The sequence below is a fragment of the Rhinatrema bivittatum genome, chromosome 2 (genome assembly GCF_901001135.1).
Source record: "Rhinatrema bivittatum chromosome 2, aRhiBiv1.1, whole genome shotgun sequence".
Taxonomy (NCBI): Eukaryota; Metazoa; Chordata; class Amphibia; order Gymnophiona; family Rhinatrematidae; genus Rhinatrema; species Rhinatrema bivittatum.
The window spans coordinates 725,779,349-725,800,018 of NC_042616.1; the positions used below are offsets into that span (position 1 = coordinate 725,779,349).

Below are 20,670 nucleotides of genomic sequence, written 5' to 3' on the forward strand. Positions count from 1 at the left end.
ATAAAACTAGCATGCAGTAGAAAAAGCTAGTTATAGTTGAACCCTCCAAGAAAGATATTTTTTTTTTCAAAATTTAAGCCTCTTTCCCTGTGGAATGCAGGCTGTATTTACATTTTCCTTGTTAAAAAAAAAAAAAAAAAAGTTGACGCGGGGTCATTTATCAAAATGCGCTAAGGCGTTTTCGCATGCGAAAAGCCCCGTTAACGGATGCGAAAATGCCTTTAATGCATGTGATAGCACCATATCGTACGGTGCGATGTAAATCCGAAAAAGAGGTGGAGTTAGGGGTGGGAGTGGGCTGGGTTTACCAGTTTGCGAAGTCCTATCGCACGGACTTAATGCTGATTTTAGCTACACCTTTTTCAGTAGTGTTAAGCTGTGCAATAGCTTGCGTTATGGGGCAGTAAGCTGTTAGCTCATTTTGTGATGTCTCCTGAAAGGCCTGTTGTAGTAGGTTTGAAGCTCCTGGAGCACCAGCCTAGCCATCTGTGAGAGAGAGAGAGAGACTAGCCATAATGTCCTCTCCCTAGATAGGTATTTGTATCCCTATAGGAGGCCCATCTAGTAACTCGAGGTGAGGTTTAGGTGTTAGTGTAGGAGGTTAGGGGCCACTTTGACATTCAGAGTGTGGCGTACAGAACAGAGCAGTGCTCTCTTGTGAAGATTTGATGACCTACGGAGAGAGGAAACTCACCCAAAGATGAGATTGGTGCAATGTTCTCTCCACTTAGCTTGATGGATTCTCTACCTGGGTAACATCAAGCTAGATGGAGAGAACATTGCACCAATCTCATCTTTGGGTGAGTTTCCTCTCTCCGAAGGTCATCAAATCTTCACAAGAGAGCACTGTTCTGTTCGGTCTCACGTTGAATGTCAAAGTGGCCCCTAACTCCCTACACTAATATGTAAACCTCACCTCGAGTTACTAGGTGGGCCTCCCATAGGGATACAAATACCTTTCTAGGGAGAGGACATTATGGCTAGTCTGTCTCGCTCATGCTCTCTCTCTCTCCTCCCCCCTCTCCCCCCACCAGGACCATTAAACATGGTTCCCCAGTGGTTGTATGCAGGAAATACAACAGGTCTGGCATGTACTGCAAAGCGTGAAAACGTTATTGCAATTTGCGCTAACATAGCTCTTCGCATAGGTATTAGTGCAAATTGCGATAAACTTTCTATTTGCATAAAACACACCCTTTTTGCTATCGTATGCGATACTTATCGCATTTTGATAAATCCAGGCCTCAGGACCCATTTCAGAAGCATGGTCTGTATTTATTGTACATTCTGATGGTCAGTCAGTACCGTGCTCGACATCTGTATGGAGTAGTACAACTAAACCCTTAAACTCCAGTGGTTCACAGCTTGGCATAAACTATTATAGTCTCAGCTTGTTCCCACAGAAATACCAACAGGGTAGGCAGCCAGGAAGGTGTTGAAAACATGAGGAGGGACCTAGCAAAGCTAGAGGAATGGTCTAGGGTCTGGATGCAAAAACCCAAAGGAGAGATAAAGTGTAGGAGGTAAAATTCTTCTAAACAAGAAAGAAGAGCAGATCTGGGGTAACTGTATCTGATGATCTTAAGGTGGCCCAGCAGGCAGATAAAGCCAACAGTAAAAGCCAGAAAGATGCTTGGCTGCATAGGGAGAGGAATGATCAGCAGAAAAAAGAAGGTGATATTGTCCTTCTGATGAAGGCTCAGCTGAAAGATTGGTTGATGTTAGGATTTGTTGTGGGTCTCCAATTCTGCATGTTTTGGTTTTTTTTAACTTTTAGTTCATTTATAATTTACACCATTTGGAAGTTCTAGTTTTGTTTGAATTTAGAAAAATATAAACATTTAAATACAATTGACTTCTATTCGATTGATCAAGCATTGACTGGAATAAATGATAGTGCTCGGTCTATAAACTGAGTTATAGCCAGGTCCCATATATGACATCCCTTACTTTGTGAACTTTTTGGACTCCTTTTGAGTAGAAGACTTTTGGATGTTTTAGGTGTCTCTTGTGTACCCTCATATATTTTATTTTTGTAACATTCATTTTCCATGCTCTTTTTTATTATTGTAGAGAAACAATTGTCAACCTAGATTTAATTTAGAAAAAATGAACATGTATTCAGTGAAGCAGTATCTTTTCCAATAAAACTTATGCTTGCTTTTATTTTTAATTCCAGGGTCAGTTTGGGGTAAAAAAAAAAAATCCTGGTCACCTGGGTGCCTACAAAATTGACACCTGCCACACTGCAGCAGGCTGGAGGACCAGAGTCACCATCCGTGGCAGCCCAAGCTAGAACAGGAAAGCCTCTGCCTGTGGCAGGCCAAGACCAGAACAGAGGAGCCACTGCCTGGGGTGGGTCTGTGCCTCTGCAGGGTCCCAGGCTCCGAGGAACCACTGCAGTCTGGGACTGTTTTCTGCAAAAAGAGGAAAGGCTGGAGGGAGAGGGAAGAGAAACATGGGTGATGGTGGAAGACAGGCTGGGGAAGGAAGTGGAGAAATAGGATGGGGGGGGGGGGGGAGGGAAAAAAAGCCTAAGCTAAAAAGAGTATCACAAATGACAAACAAAAAAGGAAAAGAACAGGTAAACAAAATGAACAAAAAAAAAAATCCAAAATATAGTCAAAACAGAAAGTCCAAACTATAGGGGAAAAAAAGTTACAAGGAAATATACATTTTTTTCTCTGGCTCCTAAAAGATATGTTGACTGGTGCCCAAATTTACTAAATACCTTTTCCACCCCTGTTTTATGTTGCTTTCATCAGGCATTCGGGAAGATGGAATGGCAGCCCAAAACTGTATCACAGTTTCATCAACTGGAAGTGCAAAACACAATGCAGAGGGCTTAAAGAAGATTAATTCTGCAACTCAGTGTGGGAAACAAGCAGTGCACAGTACTGGAACTATGACACAAAAACAAAAAAGTGTCTTCAGAACTGCAGAGGTATGAAAATAATTATTACATTGCATGACTATTTAAATAGTCAATAAATAAATACAGTTAAGGAGGAATTTTTGTATTCCTGGTCATTTATATGTATGGTTATTGATGTTTTTTCTGATAAAATTATATGTAAATATGTTTTAGGTACTGATTGCTGTTTTTTATTTTGCTTTATGTTTGCCTGTATAATTTGGTACATTTCTAATGTCTATTTTTTTGTTGTTATTCCTTTCCTAACTAACTAACTAACTAACTAACAATTAGCTAAGTCAGAATATAAATATTTTAAATAAATAAAATATATTTTAAAATGCACGTGTGGGAGATTTTGTATTAAGCTGACCACATAACTTGAGTCAGACCTTGTTTTACCCCATGGTAATGGTAGTTCTAATTTCCCTAAGAAAAGCAGGTCTACATCTCCTACATCAACCGGTCCTAGTCCTAGAAAAGCAGGACTACATCTCCTACATCAACCGGTCCTAGTCCTGCTTTTCCCTAAGAAAAGCAGGACTAGGACCGGTTTAGCCTGCCCCTTTTGAAATTGTTATATGGACTCTCTATTTTATACCAACACATTTTTATATTTGTATTATTTTTGCATGTGGAATTATTTTTAGCACTTTTTGGTTTTCTCTCTATTTTATATACTTTTTTTGCTGGAAATACTCCCCATAATGGTGCCTGAATAAAAAAAAAAAAAAAAAAAAAAAAGAGTACAGTCGGGATTGTCAACAAAAAAAATTTGTAAATAATCTTTAAATCATTTATTTCTTAGGCATTTAAAATGGCAACTCCATCGCTCATCTTCTATAGACAGAGGTTATCAAGCGGGTCCCCAGACACGGACCCCATGTTTTGCCAAAAGGCTGCATCAGGAGGGACTGTTAGTGTGTATTTTTCACAACTAAAATATAAACACAAAAGGAAATCATACAAACTTGAAATAAATGGACTACAAAACAGGGCATAGTGTAAATATTACTCCGAAACATATCTTAATTAAAGTCCATATTTGAGTTAGAGGGAGTGCAAGCAGCAATGACAATACTGTGATTTAAAGGTCTAAGGTTTTGGGGTGAAAAAAACAGCCAATGAAAACGTACCAACGCAGTGAGATTCAAGCCAATCACAGAAGAGAAAACCCTGTCAAACAGGAATTTTTGAGTGGCAGCCAAAATGGCGCCGATGGACCGAGAGTGGGAGATCGGTCCCCGCGCCCCCACTGGACCACCAGGTACTCGAAAAAAGTTTTGAGGGGGTTCGGGAGGGTGGGGGAAGGTAAGGGATTCGTTTTATAGGGTCTGGTGGGTTTAGGGGTTTTTTTGGTGTGCCGGTTTTCCCTGCCCTCCCCCCTCCCCCGATTTACAATTTTTCACGATAAATCGGGGGAATTTCTATTGTATCACGACTCTTAACGATTTTTGACGATTTAAAATATATCTGACGATTGTTTTAAATCGTCAAAAAACGATTCACATCCCTAGAAGTTAATACTTTCCTGAACTATAGTTGATTGCACTGCTTGGATCTTCACCACATCTTGTTTCAAAGTCGATAACTGATTTTCATGTTCCCACAAAAATGAGTCATGCCTTGAAATCTGAGGTTCCAATCTGGACCTCACTGTATCCACTTTTATAACATAATACATAAGATTTGCCATACTGGGTCAGACCAAAGGTCCATCAAGCCCAGTATCCTGTTTCTAACAGTGACCAAGCCAGATTACAAGTAACTGGCAGGATCCCAAGGGGTAGACAGAGTCCAAACTGCTTATCCCAAGAATAAGCAGTGGCTTTCTGCAATTCTACCTTAATAATGGTTAATGGACTTTTCCTCCAGGAACTTGTCCAAACCTTTTTTTAAACACAGCTACACTAATAGCTTTCACCACATCCTCTGGCAACTAATTCCAGAGCTTAATTATGCGTTGAGTAAAAAAAATATTTTCTCTTATTAGTTTTAAATGTATTGCTTAGTAACTTCATTGTGAGTCCCCTGGTCTTTGTACTTTTCGAAAGAGTAAAAAACTGATTAACATATACTCGTACCATTCCACTCATTTTATAGACTTCTATCATATCTCCCCTCAGTCGTCTCTTTTCCAAGCTGAAGATTCTGAACAAGCATCAGACAGTAAATGCATGAGTGAAAAGATGAGCCTTAAGAAGCTTTCGAAAATTAAGTAAATCATTTTCAACCCTAATCTCTTCAGATAAGTCATTCCATAATTCAGGGCCAGCTATTCTAAAAATCTGTTCTCTAGACTTATCCAAGTGTAAATACTTGAGTGAAGGAATATTTAAAAGATAGTTGAAGAATGAAGGAATCTTGTAGGCTGATATCTATGTACCACAGAAGCAATACAGTGGGAGGCAAGATGATGAAGGACCTTAAATTAAAGAAAAGATTTTAAATCTTACCCACAAAACAGGCAGCCAATGTAAATCAGCTAAAACAGGTGAAATATGTTGGCATAGACGGACATCAGAAATTAGACAGGAGGCGGAATTTTGAATCAGTTGTAAAGTTCTCAAATGTAAATGAGGTAAACCTGGAAACAACACATTACAATAATCAAGTGAAGATAACAATGAATGATTGCATAATAATACAAAAATCTGAATAAGAGACAAAAGGCTTAGATGAGCGCAAAAGGCATAACCGTTGTTGAAGAAAAGTGATAAAATGTGTAGAATTTAGAGTATACAATAGAGACACAGGGACAATGATCCTATTCCAGAAACTCTGGGGCAGACAGGTGGAGTGCTTAGAGATTTATGAATCTTGGGAACAAAATAAAAAGATGGCGCAATCAGATTTTTTTTTTCATATTTAACACCACCTTCTCAAGGGGTCACCTTCCCAGCCCTGGAGCACTGGGGTAACTCTGCCAGGATGGGGTATCACACAGTCTCTCAGAGCTTTGTGGCTGGGGGGGAATGGTGCAGAACCATCTGCAGGACCCAAATTGGATTGAAGGCACTCTCCCAAAAAGTTCATTATCCACACCTTACTCAGGCTCAAAAAAATAATTTATTGTACACACAGAAATTATCAGTAGAAAAAAAAAAATCCATCACAGTTCATTTCCATAGTTACTTCACTTGCCATCTTAGTCAGATCACAAAAAAATCAGTGTCCACTATCTTCCATTTCCCAGATGTTACACTTTTACTTTTCTTCTGTATTTTCCAGAAACCCTGCGGCTCCAATTCACTTCTTCAAAAGATTTGTTCCACAATTTCTCAGGGGCAGTCTCTCTTACTTCTTCCACCCCAAAGTCTCTTTCCAAGGTTTCTCCTCTTGCTTCTCACTCTCTCACAACACCTGACGGACCCTCAAGACAACTCACCTGACCCTCACTGGAACGCCACGTCCTCTTGGGTTCTGCAGGCTTCACACACACTGCTTCTCCACTTCAATCTCTGACACCTTGGACTGCTTCAATCTTTCTCACTCTGTTATTCCAGCTCAAAATTCTTGCCAGGGTTTTAGGAAGCACCGGATACTCCACTCTCTCAATTCATAGCACATGTGTAGCGTCTCTGGATGAAGCACAAGCTGTTTCCCCAAACACTGCAGTTGGCATGGACCATCCAGAACCTCTTTACTGACACCTTCCTCAACTGACCAGCCCCTTGACCCAAGAGTAACACACATTCTCTCTCACCCATTGGCTCAGTTACTCTGCCCCTCATACCTCTGACTCACACCACCTTGGATTTCCCTCACTCTGGAATTTTCCCAATGTTAACATACAGGATAAAGTTTTCAAGGCCAATATTCAGTAGGCTGTTTAGTGGACAAGTAATCCGGCTAAGCTTTCCCAGATAACTTGTCCTGTATATTCAGCAGGATAAATGCCCTGCTGAATATACTTGCTTAAAGTTATCTGGCTACATATAGCTGGCTAACTTGAAAACCTAATCAGCTATGTATGAATATAGCCAGTTAGGTTTTCAAGTTATCTGGCCTTGTGTGGCCGGATAATGTTCTACTTAACCAGATATCTTTGAAGATATCTGGTTAAGTAGCTGTCAGTGTCTTCCCCCCCCCCCCCCCCCCTGCAAAAAAAATCTAAGGGCCCATGGAACAATTATGAGCCTTCCCCCCCACCTCCACCCTCTTAAACACGTGATCCCTTCGCCCCCTGCCACTGTTACCGCCACCGTTCCAGTTTCATTAAAAAATGTTTCCATCGTTACCCCCCCCACACCTTCACCTCCTCCCTCTCGGGTCACACCAACATCTCTCACCCCTCTCCCACCCCGATAGTGAGAACAGATCCCTGCCAGGAGCGAGGGTCTTACACACCTGCTCCCGGGGGCTCCAGCAGTGCTGAAAGCATAAACCGGGAAAGGTGGTGGTGGTGATGGCAGTTGTGGGTGGGGGGAGGGGGGGGAGAGCAAGGGATTGTACTTGTTTTGGAGCTGCTGGGCCAGACAGGGCCGATTTTATGTTTGGGGGGGGGGGGGGGGAGGCTGACAGTCGGGCCATGGGCTCTTTGACTTTTTTTCTTTTTTCTTTTAAGATATCCGGTTAAGTAGAAGGCAGGCCACACAAGGCCAGACATACCCGATATTCAGCTAGTTAGCGGGATATCTCAGTTCCTTCCTAGAACATTCCTGACATGCCCCTTTTATGTAGGATAAATTATAGCCAGATAAGTAGTTATCCTTCTATAATTTAGCTGGATAAGAGGCTGAATATGCTGTATAAGCCATTTAGATGCATAACTTGTGAGTTATGCATCTAAATGGCTTTTGAATATTGACCTCTCTATCTTTTTTGACTACTCCCACAAACATACTCCTTATGGGAAGGGCCACCTAAATACTCCTTCCACATTTGATATTCCCCTAAGTGTCTTTTTCCTGAATTTGCCCAGGCCAGAACTTTTTCCATTGTAAAGTATAGGACAACCTTGTATCCTTTCAATAGTGTACATAAACTTAGAAATGCATAGTCCTGAAAGTATAGAGCTACTACACCATCTAGTGGCTCCTTAGAGTTACATATATAGAATCATATTCTCTATAATTAAGAATATAATAAGTTGTCATACTGGGTCAGACCGAGGGTTTATCAAGCCCAGCATCCTGTTTCCAACAGTGGCCAATCCAGGATACAAGTACCTGGCAAATACCCAACAGTAAATAAATCCCATGCTACTAATGCCAGTAATAAACAATTTATGGACTTCAGGATCTTATCCAAACCTTTTTTTAAACCCAAATATGCTAACTGCCTTAACCACATCCTCTGGCAATTAATTACAGTTTAATTGTGCATTAAGTGAAAAATAATTTTCTCTGATTTGTTTTAACTTGCTAACTTCATGGATTGCCCCTCCAGTCTGTGTATTATCTGAAAGAGAATATAACTGATTCACATTTATCGGTTCTAGTCCTCATGATTTTGTACACCTCTATCATATCCCCTCTCAGCCATCTTTTCTCCAAACTGAATAGCTGTCACCTCTTTAGCCTTTCCTCATAGGGGAGCCATTCCATTCCCCTTATCATTTTGGTCACCCTTCTCTGTATATTTTCCAGTGCAACTATATCTTTTTTGAGATATGGCGACCAGAATTGCACACAGTATTCAAAGTACAGTCTCACCATGGAGCGATACTGAAGTACTATGGCATTCTCTGTTTTATTCACCATTCCTTTCCTAATAATTCCTAACATTCTATTTGCTTTTTCGACTGCTGCAGCACACTGAGCTGACAATTGCAATGTACTATCAACCTTCAGGTCCAGATCTCTTTCCTTGGTGGTAACTCCTAACATCATATAATTGCAATATTTTAAATTAATTTTTGTATAAACACTTATGAATCGCCTTCCAGTGCTTTACAATAAGTTCTTCCAAAGTGATGTACAACAAAATGAAACCATTAAACATTACAAAAATCACAATACAATAAAATAACATAAAATAACAGATTTTATTAACAATATAAAAGATCAGTTCTAAACAACCAGGCTTTCAATTTGCGACAAAAATGCATCAAGCAAGTTTCTTCCCTGATTGACAGAGGGAAGATCATTCTACAACATAGGCATTGTTGTGGAAAAAGATCTATTTTTTAGCTTCATAAGCCGAAAACATTTAGGAGATGGAGTTTGGAGTTACTTTTCCCTATATGCATCACCTTGCATTTGTCCACATAAAATTTCATCTGCCATTTGGATGCCCAGTCTTCCAGTCTCGCAAGTTCCTCCTGCAATTTATCACAATCTGCTTGTGTAAAACTGTCCATCCTGCAATTGGTATAATGCATCAGAAACATACTGGTGACAGTCTAATACCATGATACCTCTACACTTGTCCAACAGTTTGATAATGTTAGATTCCTAATACTCTTCCAGCACTTTTCCCCACTTCCCGCACAGGCCCGAGATTAACAGCCCTAGCCCTCTTCCCACCAAAGCCCATGCTCCTGCACCCACCTCCAATTAAGATTTGCAGTTTCCCCAGCTTCCCTCTCCATGCAAGATATGAGGTTCCCCCCCCCCCGCCCCCGCCCACCCCCATCACCTCCAGGTAAAAACTGCAGTCCCAACATTGCTCTGGTCCCAGCTGAGACAGCAGTTCTTCCTGCTTTAATCAGCTGTTCTTTAGACTGGCAACAAACACTGAGGCTGACATTTAGAATCATTTAGCTAGATGATTTCTGACTTTCCTGCTAAGTGGTGCTGTATATTCAGCTGCGTTCAGCACCCGCCACTTATCCGGACAACTTTTTAATCAGCTAAAATGTTATCTGGATAAGTGAGAGGTAGTACTGGGCATTCTGGGATGGAGCTACTTATCTGACTGACTTATCCGGATAAGTGCCTATATCCAGCCTTATCCGGTTAGTTAGTTAAACTTATCTGGCTAGCTATTAGATACTGTATTTATATTCAGTGGCACAGCCATGCTGCTGAATATCTCAATCATGTTAGCTGGATAATTGTATCTGGCTAACTTGCTCATTCAAATAGCGGCTGAATATGGACCTCAAAATGTTTTTTTTTAGCAGGCATGCTAACAGCTGCAGCTTCTCCGCTTGGGTAAACTGGAGCTGCAGTGTTCATATGAGGAGCCTTTACTAGGATGAAGAAGAGAGACTGCTGGTAAAGAGTCAGCTACCCTGGACGGAAAAAGCCAGCACCCAAAAAGCGGGCTTCAAGTATGGAGCCCTCCCGAGATTCCTCTGACCAGACCCTCAGTGTGGAAGAATTGAGGTACACTGACACAAGGAGTCAGAAGTGCTCTCTGAGTCCATTCCGTTAATGTGAACTGTGTTGGGAGGACAGCAGGACCACCTTCACAGCCCCTCGGAGTGATAACTGAAGAAAACTAACTTGTACATAATGCAAAAAAAAACCCTCTTGCTTTTGATTTTCCTTTCTCTTTTTAACCAAAGTGTATAAATAATGTATGCCTCTTAGAATGGGAAGACGGAGCAACAGGCCAACATGGTAAAGAGCAGAGCCGCTGTGGGAACCAAGAATAGCCCAGAGGTCCCTGTTTGGGGAGGGGGGGGGGCATGGTGTAAGGGTGTTGTGGGTTTTGAATCACCCACCCTGGAGGTGGTGGATTGATGCTCTGTAGATAAAGCTATTTTACCTGTGATCACCAACTAGTAAAAGTAGAAATATCCATTCTCAACACACAGCAAACAAACTCATACAATAATCAATCTTTCACATACAGGAAAAAGATTGAATTGAAAATACTTGAAGAAACTAAGCATGACAATGCCTCCTTAGCTTTTGATGCCTGGGATAAAATCATCAATGAAATAGCTGACAATCTATGCCTAATCCAGATAAAAAGTTCCAAAAAGAACACAATACCTCTAAACAAAGGAAACTGTGGTATAGCGAAGACCTAAGACACACTAAACCAGTGGTTCTCAACCCTGTCCTGGGGACCCCCCCCCCAGCCAGTCGGGTTTTCAGGATATCCACAATGAATATGCATGAGAAAAAATGTGCATGTTATGGAGGCAGTGTATGCAAATTTTCTCTCATGCATATTCATTGTGGATATCCTGAAAACCCGACTGGCTGGGGGGGTCCCCAGGACAGGGTTGAGAACCACTGCACTAAACAGACTCTGAGAAAATCCAAAAAGAAATGGTGGAAATGCCAGTCTACAGAATCCCTAGACAAATAAAAATCCATATTAACAAAATACCGTAAACAAATCAATAAAGCAAAATAAGACTATTATGCTAAACGGATTAATGGTTTAATATTTAACTCCAAATTACTCTTCGAAACAGTTAAAAACCTAATGAAGGACCCATCTTCTGCCATCTCGAATACCTATGAATTTACAAAAGATTCCTACAATGAATATGCCACTTCTCTGTTAGATAAAATCAATAGATTAAAAACACAATTCTCTAACTGCTTACCAACAAAAGAACCTGAAGAAAAACGTGGGCAAGCTAAATGGAACACATTTGACACAGTATCTAAAATTGAAATTAACCTAAGACTGAGAGAGTCATAATACCATCTACAGAAATTTCCTTAACAATGATTTGGAATGCATTACAAGCATTGGAAAAGGCAGTTGTGGGCCTCACCAAAGAAATTCGGGAAGTTAAAGATCAAGTAACTAAGAATGCAATTGAATTAACACAGCAAGAAGTAAGAGTGCAAACAATGGTAGGTCGTTTAAAGGAAGTGGAAAAAATTCAAACAAATTTAATTCAAAGTGAATCTGTTGTCAACAAGAGACTGGAGAATATTGAAAACTCTTTGAGATCTCACAATTTAAGATTTTTGAATTTCCTAATCCTGAGAAATATTACACCGCTAGAGTTGTTTAGATTATATATATCACAGATTTTGAAGATGCCTGAGGAAGTGAAACCTGTTGTGACCAAAGCTTATTATTTAGCAAGTGCAGAGACTAATCGTGGAAATATAGAAAAACAGATATTACCTGATGTTACTACACTACTTGAATCTTCACAAGAGATGATAGTATCCCAGAGGAGAACTTTATTGATTTCTTTTGCGTTTCTTATGGATAAAAATAATGTGTTTAAGTATTTCTATAGAAATAGTCAAGAAACATTTTTCGGTCACAAATTGTGGTGTTACCCTGATATAGTTAAATCAACCCAAATGAGACGTAAATCTTTTCTCAATATGAGAGCTGAAGCGGTTCAAAAGGGGGCTCAATTTAAACTGCATTTCCCATGCAAATGTCATATTACCTATCAGGAACAGAAATATATTTTCTTAGAACCCTCTCAGCTTAGGGACTTCTTGGCCTCTCGCTCCTAGAATGTCTCACTTTAAGTGGGGAAAAATTTAACAGGCGAAGTGTCTTCTCAGGTCCCTTTTCCTGTAGTAATTTATTACATTGGTTGTTCGCTCCATTTTCATGGGCCTCTCCGTATTCCCTTTATTGTTTAAAATACAAATTAATAATTGTTATTATTATTATTATTACTATGATTATTGAAATATTTCGTGTTATACTGGTACGTGGAACCAAGGCCGGTGACCGCTTACCTTGAGTAGTAGAACTTCTTGGAACCAGAAGCTCAAAGAGTGGCGTTTGGGTAGGACACCCCTGGTAGTCCAGGTAGAGTCAGCAGCGATGACAGGAACCAGAAAGAGTAGTCCAGCGGCAGGCAGCAGGTAACGCAATCCGGGTCAGGACAGGCAGCAAACAACAGAAAGCAAGGCAACTTATCCAAAGGCAGGCAGCAGGCAGAATAATCCAGTAACAGGTCAGGGCAGGCAGCGAGCAACAGGAACCAAGGCAACTTATCCAAAGGCAGGCAGCAGGCAGAATGATCCAGTAACAGGTCAGGGCAGGCAGCGAGCAACAGGAACCAAGGCAACTTATCCAAAGGCAGGCAGCAGGCAGAATGATCCAAAAGACAGTCTGGGTCAAGCAGGCAGCAAGCAGCAGGAAACACAGCAAAGAAACTCCCCAACACACTTGTGGCCGAAGCAACACGGAAGAGAAGAAGCTCCCTTAAATAGAGCAGGTTTCCCGCGCTGCCCAGCACCTCCGCCGGCGTCTGACGTCAAAAGGGGGTGTGGCCAAGCCCCGATTCGCGCCGCGGGGAACGCCAGCGTCAGAGGGAAACGCTGACACCATCGGGAGAGTTCCGGCAGGTAACATTTCTTTTGTATTTTACAATTTATAAACAAGTTTTAACTTGTATGTATATTAAAAATTTGAGAAATAAAAAAAAAAACCACAATTCTCTAACTGCTTACCAACAAAAGAACCTGAAGAAAAACTTGGGCAAGCTAAATGGAACACATGTGACACAGTATCTAAAATTGAAATTAACCAAATCATTACAAAAATTAAACCTGCTATCCACCCACTGGACCCAGTCCTCACAAGTTCCCTGAAAACATAAGCAACCACTCGCTATCAGAAGGATTGGTCCCCACTGGGGCAAAACAAGCTGTGATTAAACCAATCCTGAAAAATAAAACTGGCAGAATTGGTGATTGGGACAATTATCGTGTTACGCATGCCGGCCGCGGCAGACCCTGCGGCCCGGCCCCCTCATCTCTCTCAGACGAATCCAGTGCCTGATTCCTCGCCCCTGGTGCCAGTGCGCCGCCGGCTCCATCCTCAAGCCGTCCCCGGCTCAGCTGCAGATCCCTGCGCTCAGTGTCGGGCCTCTCTGCATGGCCCCTGGAGAGATGCCGTCACTCAGTGTTGTGCCCCTCCCTAGGCGCGCAGGCTCGCTTCATTGAGTCTTAAGTAGGGCCCGCGGCAGAAACCTAGCCGCAGCCCTGGATAATGACATCAGTGGAACTCCAGTACTTAAGGCTGGGCTTCGCTCCTAAGGATTGCCTTTGCAACAGGTCTCCACTCTGGTCATGTACACGTTGCCTCCTGGTGATTCTCTTTCGTTCCTGGTTCCTGATCCTCGCTGACTCCTGTTCCTGGTTCCTCGTTCCTGATTACTAACCTACCCTCAGATTGCCTCCTCGGATTATGACTTCTGCTTTGCCTGATCACACTGTTGACTCTTTCCAAGCCCAGACCTCTGCTTTGCCCGAATACTCTATTGCCTCTCTCCAAGCCCAGATCTCTGCATCACCAGACTCTACTCTATTGCCTCTCTCCAAGCCCAGATCTCTGCATCACCAGACTCTACTCTATTGCCTCTCTCCAAGCCCAGACCTCTGCATCACCAGACTCTACTCTATTGCCTCTCTCCAATTCCAGACCTCTGCAGCGCCAGACTACTCCCATTGCCTCTCTCCAAGCCCGGACCTCTGCATTGTCTGACTACGCTTTTGACTCTCTCCTCGTCGAGACCTCAGCCTTGCTTGCCACTGCTTCCAGATTGCTGCCGGCCCTGACTCCAGCTTGCCCTATGATGCTTCTTCAGTCTACATCCTGGACTTGGCCTATTCAGGCCTCAGCCTGTTCTTGCTCGGGCGCCCTCTGTCTGACTTTGGTTCTATTTGCGCCCGGTCTCTGGGACTCCACCTCGTCCAGTAGACTTCTCTCCACTGTTGCAGCCTCTGGGCTGACCCCTTGATCCTTCCATTGACGACAACATATGGAGGCCCACCTAAGTCCAGCCGGCCCTGGTACCCAAAGGCTCAACCTGCGGGGAACGAGGGCTGGTATTGGTAAAGTGCCAGCCAACCTCCGTCCTTCAGCCCACTCCACCTGCCGACGGTGGGGATCCGTAGGATCCCTCCTATGAGCAGTGTCAACCCCACCTCGACCCAAAGGTCCACCTCCGGCGCAACATATCAACCAATATCCAATTAGAAAGCTACCTAGAAGACAATAATATTCTATACCCAAACCAATTCGGTTTTAGAAAACATCGCTCAACAGAAGCTCTACTCATTTCCTTAACCAACCCTATACTACAGGGGTTTAACAACGATGAATCCTATATCCTGGTACTAATTGATCTAACAGCAGCCTTTGACATACCCTGCTATGTCATCAGTTCAGAAAAATTGGAATAGATGGAAATGTTATCAAATTGTTCTCTTCCTTTCTAGTAGATAGGTCTTTCCAAATCAAACTGGGCAATCACATATCTGACATCTTCCCAGTTGATACAGGTGTCCCCCAGGGCTCAGCACTCTTGGCTGCACTGTTCAACATTTACATGCTGCTTCTATGTGCATTACTAGTGGAACTAGGAATTAACTTCTTCCTATAGGCAGACAATATACAATTCTACATCCCATTCAACAAATCACTTGAAAAAACTGCATCGACTCTGTCAACATACATGAAGGCAATACATCAAAGGCTATCTCAGCTAAAACTAACACTAAACACAAAAAATACTGAAATTATGGGGTTAAGGAGAAATTCCTCGATAATCAAACCGCCAACCTTAGACCTGGAAAATTTTAACACTACACCCTCAGATCAAGTATGGGACCTAGGAATAGAGCTTGATGAGAACTTTACAATGAAAAAGCATATAAGCAAACTAATCAAAACTGGATACGCCAAGCTGAGAATATTACATCGGCTGAAACCATTACTAAAAATACTTCCAATATTTTCAAACATACTGCAACTCACTGTTATTAGACCTACTCTCAGGACTATTAAAACCACTACTACATGTGCATGCGATGCAAAGAGCTCCTGGCTCTCAGAGAACGAGTCCGATCTCTGGAGGCTAGAGTGGCAGACCTGGAGGAGCTGAGGCAGACAGAGAGGTATATAGATGAGACCTTCAGGGACATAGTAGTCAAGTCCCAACTTCAGACTGGCAGCCCTGGTGCTGCCTTGGAGGAAGAAGGTCTCATAATGGGAGAGCACCAACCAGGTGTAGCAGGAAAGGATCCTGTAGCAAGGACCTGCTCTCTAGGTGATGCATTGTCCTTTCGCACTGAGGATATCTCCCCAAGGCCTACTGCCCAGGAGGGAAGGGTTAGGTCGGCCGTCATAGTTGGTGATTCAATTATTAGGAATGTAGATAGCTGGGTGGCTGGTGGGCATGAGGATCGCCTGGTAACATGCCTACCTGGTGCGAAGGTGGCGGACCTCACGCGTCACCTAGATAGGATTTTAGACAGTGCTGGGGAGGAGTCGGCTGTCGTGGTACACGTGGGCACCAACGACATAGGAAAATGTGGGAGGGAGGTTCTGGAAGCCAAAATTAGGCTCTTAGGTAGAAAGATTAAATCCAGAACCTCCAGGGTAGCATTCTCTGAAATGCTCCCTGTTCCACGCGCAGGTCATCAGAGACAGGCAGAGCTCCGGAGTCTCAATGCGTGGATGAGACGATGGTGCAAGGAAGAGGGATTCAGTTTTGTTAGGAACTGGGGAACCTTTTGGGGAAGGGGGAGTCTCTTCCGAAGGGATGGGCTCCACCTTAACCAGGGTGGAACCAGACTGCTGGCGCTAACCTTTAAAAAGGAGATAGAGCAGCTTATAAACTAGAACAAAGGGGAAAGCCGACAGTCGCTCAGCAGCGCATGGTTCGGAGAGAGGTATCTTTAAAGGATACTAATGATGCATTAGAATTAGGGCATCCCAACAGTGAGGTTCCAATAATTAGAAAAATAGTCCAAGTACCTGTAACTAAAAACTCACCTGACCTAAAAAATTCTAACTTATCCCTATCAATTAAAAAGCAGAATAAAAATACAAACAAAAAACAAACTTTGAAATGTTTGTATGCTAATGCCAGAAGTCTAAGAAGTAAGATGGGAGAATTAGAATGTATAGCAGTAAATGATCAAAATATCAATGAGCACCCCAAGACACGATTTTTGGGGGAATTACACTACGTAATCCAATTCACATTCAAATAACCCCCTTTTTGGATTATTTTTGATAAAATATTTGAACATTTGAAAAGCTCACGGAAATGTGAATCTTGTCAATAAACAAACATCATTAGTGCAGGAGGTCTGACCCAATCCAACCTCACTGCAAAAGACTGGAAAAAAATTTTTAAGAGACGGAAGGCAGGTTTCATATATATGAGTGAAAACCCCAGCCAGGGTGTACTCAATTCTGTATATATAATCATGAACCAAACCTCCACCGTCCAAGTTTTTTTTGAAAAACTCTGTGCAACCAGTTCAAATGATTAAATCCTCATATCCCAATGTGATTTTCTTATCTACTTTTTTAAAAAAATCAAAACACAGTTGACTTCGCAGAATATCTTGAAAAGTCCCGACTTATCTGTTGATGATTGAAAGCCCGACGTAGCCACGTTTCTGGTCCGCGAACAGACCTTTCTTCAGGGGATGTTATCCTGTGTGCATAGTAGCCGGTGAAACCAAAGTCTTCTGTGGATAATATATCATTTCTTCAAAAAGACGCCACCAATGCGTTCAGCCATGTTGAGACGCTGTCAACTAACCTTCAATGTTTTTAAACCAGGCGCACAAGTGAATGAACTACCAATCACTGTCCACGTTGCTGTGAAACGTAGTGGCGTAAGTTAATAGATGCATTTCACAAACCAATAAGGTGCTGTGTTGAATTTAAAGCCCAGTGCGGTGCTGTATTCTAAACTTCCAAAATGCAAAAACACATATGGTGTATGAATCTAGATTAATGAAAGCCATTCCAGCTCTTCATTTAAACCTAAGGGAGCCTGAGTTTTAAGCGTGAAGATCCAAAAAGCTTCTCGCTTATTTAATAACCTTTCGCGGTCACCGCCTCTTAGAGATGTTGGCACATGATCTATCACAGTCCATTTCAATGTGTTAAATAAATGCCCTTGCTGTACACAATGTGTACAGCAAGGGCTGTGATAGATCATGTGCCAACATCTCTAAGAGGCGGTGACCGCGAAAGGTTATTAAATAAGCAAGAAGCTTTTTGGATCTTCACGCTTAAAACTCAGGCTCCCTTAGGTTTAAATGAAGAGCTGGAATGGCTTTCATTAATCTAGATTCATACACCATATGTGTTTTTGCATTTTGGAAGTTTAGAATACAGCACCGCACTGGGCTTTAAATTCAACACAGCACCTTATTGGTTTGTGAAATGCATCTATTAACTTACGCCACTACGTTTCACAGCAACGTGGACAGTGATTGGTAGTTCATTCACTTGTGCGCCTGGTTTAAAAACAGTGAAGGTTAGTTGACAGCGTCTCAACATGGCTGAACGCATTGGTGGCGTCTTTTTGAAGAAATGATATATTATCCACAGAAGACTTTGGTTTCACCGGCTACTATGCACACAGGATAACATCCCCTGAAGAAAGGTCTGTTCGCGGACCAGAAACGTGGCTACGTCGGGCTTTCAATCATCAACAGATAAGTCGGGACTTTTCAAGATATTCTGCGAAGTCAACTGTGTTTTGATTTTTTAAAAAAAGTAGATAAGAAAATCACATTGGGATATGAGGATTTAATCATTTGAACTGGTTGCACAGAGTTTTTCAAAAAAAACTTGGACGGTGGAGGTTTGGTTCATGATTATATATACAGAATTGAGTACACCCTGGCTGGGGTTTTCACTCATATATATGAAACCTGCCTTCCGTCTCTTAAAAATTTTTTTCCAGTCTTTTGCAGTGAGGTTGGATTGGGTCAGACCTCCTGCACTAATGATGTTTGTTTATTGACAAGATTCACATTTCCGTGAGCTTTTCAAATGTTCAAATATTTTATCAAAAATAATCCAAAAAGGGGGTTATTAGCAGTAAATGATGACATAGACTTAATTGGCATCTCAGAGACATGGTGGAAAGAGGATAACCAATGGGACAGTGCTATACCGGGGTACAAATTATATCGCAATGACAGAGAGGAGCAGTCGGGAGGAGGTGTGGCGCTTTATGTCCAGGATGGCATAGAGTCCAACAGGATAAACATCCTGCATGAGACTAAATACAAAATTGAATCTTTATGGGTAGAAATCCCTTGTGTGTCAGGGAAGACTACAGTGATAGGGGTATACTACCGTCCACCTGGTCAAGATGGTGAGATAGACAGTGAAATGCTAAGAGAAATTAGGGAAGCTAACCAAATTGGTAGTGCAGTAATAATGGGAGACTTCAATTACCCCAATATAGACTGGGTAAATGTATCATCGGGTCACGCTAGAGAGATAACGTTCCTGGATGGAATAAATGATAGCTTTATGGAGCAATTGGTTCAGGAACCGACGAGAGAGGGAGCAATTTTAGATCTAATTCTCAGTGGAGCACAGGACTTGGTGAGAGAGGTAACGGTGGTGGGGCCGCTTGGCAATAGTGACCATAATATGATCAAATTTGATTTAATGACTGTGAAAGGAACAGTGTGCAAATCCAAGGCTCTCATGCTAAACTTTCAAAAGGGAAACTTTGATAAAATGAGAAAAATTGTTAGAAAAAAACTGAAAGGAGCAGCTACAAAAGTAAAAAATGTCCAAGAGGCGTGGTCATTCTTAAAAAATACCATTCTAGAAGCACAGTCCAGATGTATTCCACACATTAAGAAAGGTGGAAAGAAGGCAAAACGATTACCGGCATGGTTAAAAGGGGAGGTGAAAGAAGCTATTTTAGCCAAAAGATCTTCATTCAAAAATTGGAAGAAGGATCCAACAGAAGAAAATAGGATAAAGCATAAACATTGGCAAGTTAAATGTAAGACATTGATAAGACAGGCTAAGAGAGAATTTGAAAAGAAGTTGGCTGTAGAGGCAAAAACTCACAGTAAAAACTTTTTTAAATATATCCGAAGCAGAAAGCCTGTGAGGGAGTCAGTTGGACCGTTAGATGATCGAGGGGTTAAAGGGGCACTTAGAGAAGATAAGGCCATCGTGGAAAGATTAAATGATTTCTTTGCTTCGGTGTTTACTGAAGAGGATGTTGGGGAGGTACCCATAATGGAGAAGGTTTTCATGGGTAATGATTCAGATGGACTGAATCAAATCACGGTGAACCTAGAAGATGTGGTAGGCCTGATTGACAAACTGAAGAGTAGTAAATCACCTGGACCGGATGGTATACACCCCAGAGTTCTGAAGGAACTAAAAAATGAAATTTCAGACCTATTAGTAAAAATTTGTAACTTATCATTAAAATCATCCATTGTACCTGAAGACTGGAGGATAGCAAATGTAACCCCAATATTTAAAAAAGGCTCCAGGGGCGATCCGGGAAACTACAGTCCGGTTAGCCTGACTTCAGTGCCAGGAAAAATAGTGGAAAGTGTTCTAAACATCAAAATCACAGAACATATAGAAAGACATGGTTTAATGGAACAAAGTCAGCATGGCTTTACCCAGGGCAAGTCTTGCCTCACAAATCTGCTTCACTTTTTTGAAGGAGTTAATAAACATGTGGATAAAGGTGAACCGGTAGATATAGTATACTTGGATTTTCAGAAGGCGTTTGACAAAGTTCCTCATGAGAGGCTTCTAGGAAAAGTAAAAAGTCATGGGATAGGTGGCGAAGTCCTTTCGTGGATTGCAAACTGGCTAAAAGACAGGAAACAGAGAGTAGGATTAAATGGGCAATTTTCTCAGTGGAAGGGAGTGGACAGTGGAGTGCCTCAGGGATCTGTATTGGGACCCTTACTGTTCAATATATTTATAAATGATCTGGAAAGTAATACGACGAGTGAGATAATCAAATTTGCAGATGACACAAAATTGTTCAGAGTAGTTAAATCACAAGCAGATTGTGATAAATTGCAGGAAGACCTTGTGAGACTGGAAAATTGGGCATCCAAATGGCAGATGAAATTTAATGTGGATAAGTGCAAGGTGATGCA

General features: G+C 41.8%; 1 protein-coding gene across 1 annotated transcript in view; it reads left to right on the top strand.

Annotated features, from left to right (window-relative positions):
- The window catches only part of BAALC (BAALC binder of MAP3K1 and KLF4), a 51,515-nt gene that overhangs the window by 23,073 nt on the left and 7,772 nt on the right, over window positions 1–20,670 (top strand). The window contains exon 2 of the mRNA XM_029591852.1: window positions 2,766–2,944. Coding sequence (XP_029447712.1) covers window positions 2,766–2,944 — 179 coding nt within the window. The remainder of the gene's footprint in view (window positions 1–2,765; window positions 2,945–20,670) is intronic.